The 1446-nt window shown below is 56.4% G+C and overlaps 1 protein-coding gene across 1 annotated transcript in view; it reads right to left on the reverse strand.

Annotated features, from left to right (window-relative positions):
- TBR1 (T-box, brain, 1) overlaps window positions 1-1446 on the reverse strand; it is a 6367-nt gene that overhangs the window by 3982 nt on the left and 939 nt on the right. The window contains exons 2-4 of the mRNA XM_010567649.1: window positions 1070-1224; window positions 610-731; window positions 106-264 (exon numbers count right to left, since the gene is read on the reverse strand). Of these exons, the coding sequence (XP_010565951.1) occupies window positions 106-264; window positions 610-731; window positions 1070-1224 (436 nt within the window). The remainder of the gene's footprint in view (window positions 1-105; window positions 265-609; window positions 732-1069; window positions 1225-1446) is intronic.

Genomic DNA, 1446 nt, shown 5'->3' on the forward strand with positions numbered 1-1446 from the left:
CGGGGCAGGGAGCGCAGCGGCCGGGCAGGGCCGGGCCGGGCTCGGCGGGGTGCCGAGCGGGGAGCTCGGGCGACCGCAAGCGGAATAAACCGGGGAGGTCTTTACATCGGTGTTCTGGTAGGCGGTGACTGCTATGAACTGGGTCTCGGGGAAGGTGAAGGTCTGCACTCTGCCCGGCTGGTTGGTGTCCTCCGTCCCGTCTTCGTTCACCTCCACCACATGCAAGCGGGGCTGATACTTGTGGAGGGACTGCAAAACCACCATCTGCCAGACAGAAGGAAAGGAGGGAGGGGGCCGCGGGAAGAGGAGGACATTAGAGCCAGAAGGACGGGGAGAGCGATGCCCGCGGGCGGCGGGACACCCCCCCCTCCCCGGGACGACTGCGGGCTCCCCCGGCCACAGCGGGCAGCCGCGTCGGCCGGGGCAACGCGTTCGGGGTCGACGAGGCCCGTGGCAAAATAAACGGGAGGGCTTTTCCTCCCCTGCCCCCCTCTTCTTTTCACCCAGCGACGCGATCTGCAAAAATACACGTCCTTTCGGAAACGGCAGGATTTTGCCTGGAGCGTTAAAAACGAAGCCTGGCAGAGCGTCTGCGCTTCCCCCACTGACCTGCCCGTTGTTGTTTGATGCTCCTTTATTGTTTGTAAGTTTTAGTTTCCCAAAGGAGATTTCCTGGCGCATCCAGTGGGCTCCCGTGTTGGGGGAGTCGGGGTGCATGTACACCCGGTTTCCTAAGCGAAACAACAAAAAACACAACCACATCACAGTTCTCGCGTATACCCCGGTTCTGCCGCTGCAGCGGCACACGGGGTCGAAGGACCCCGTTAAAGTTAGCGGTATTTTACTGCCGAAACTCCCTTCATTTTGACCGCGAAGGATTAAAACAGCGTTTTCCGAACACCTTTTGCTTTCTCCTCCACCCTCCTTTTTTTTTTTTTTTTTAAAAAAAAAAGCATCATTGGCCCATTCATTCTCGTTTAAGAAGTCGCCAGAGCCAGTCCACAAAGGCTTTAATTAATCATTCTCACCTACATATGTGTCGGGAAAAGTGTTAATTGGAGGAACTTGCCTTGTACATTGGTGTCCGCCTTGCCGCAAGGAACCCATTTGCCTCCCTGAAATCTCCAGTGGTTGGGATCCGCCAAAATTACATCCACAAAAATATTGTAGTGAGCCGTGGGGTCGAGACCAGAAATATTAAAACTTAGGAAAGGGAACATGCGCCTATAAAAAAGGAAAGGGAAAAAAAAAAAAAAAGGAAAGAAGGAAAGCAAGCCACCGGCAGCGACAGGCACACGCGGAGGAACCAGCCCGTTGTGCTTTATCCTCACGGCTCCCGGCAGCGGCCGGGAAATAAAAATCAAAAGAAACTCCCTCCCCGAAACGTCGAGCTCTCCGCGGGGCAGGGGTGAGGGCAGCGGGCGCGGGGACCCGCGGGGAGGCAGG

Source organism: Haliaeetus leucocephalus, unplaced genomic scaffold (genome assembly GCF_000737465.1).
Source record: "Haliaeetus leucocephalus isolate CR32 unplaced genomic scaffold, Haliaeetus_leucocephalus-4.0 Scaffold1, whole genome shotgun sequence".
NCBI classification, from domain to species: Eukaryota; Metazoa; Chordata; class Aves; order Accipitriformes; family Accipitridae; genus Haliaeetus; species Haliaeetus leucocephalus.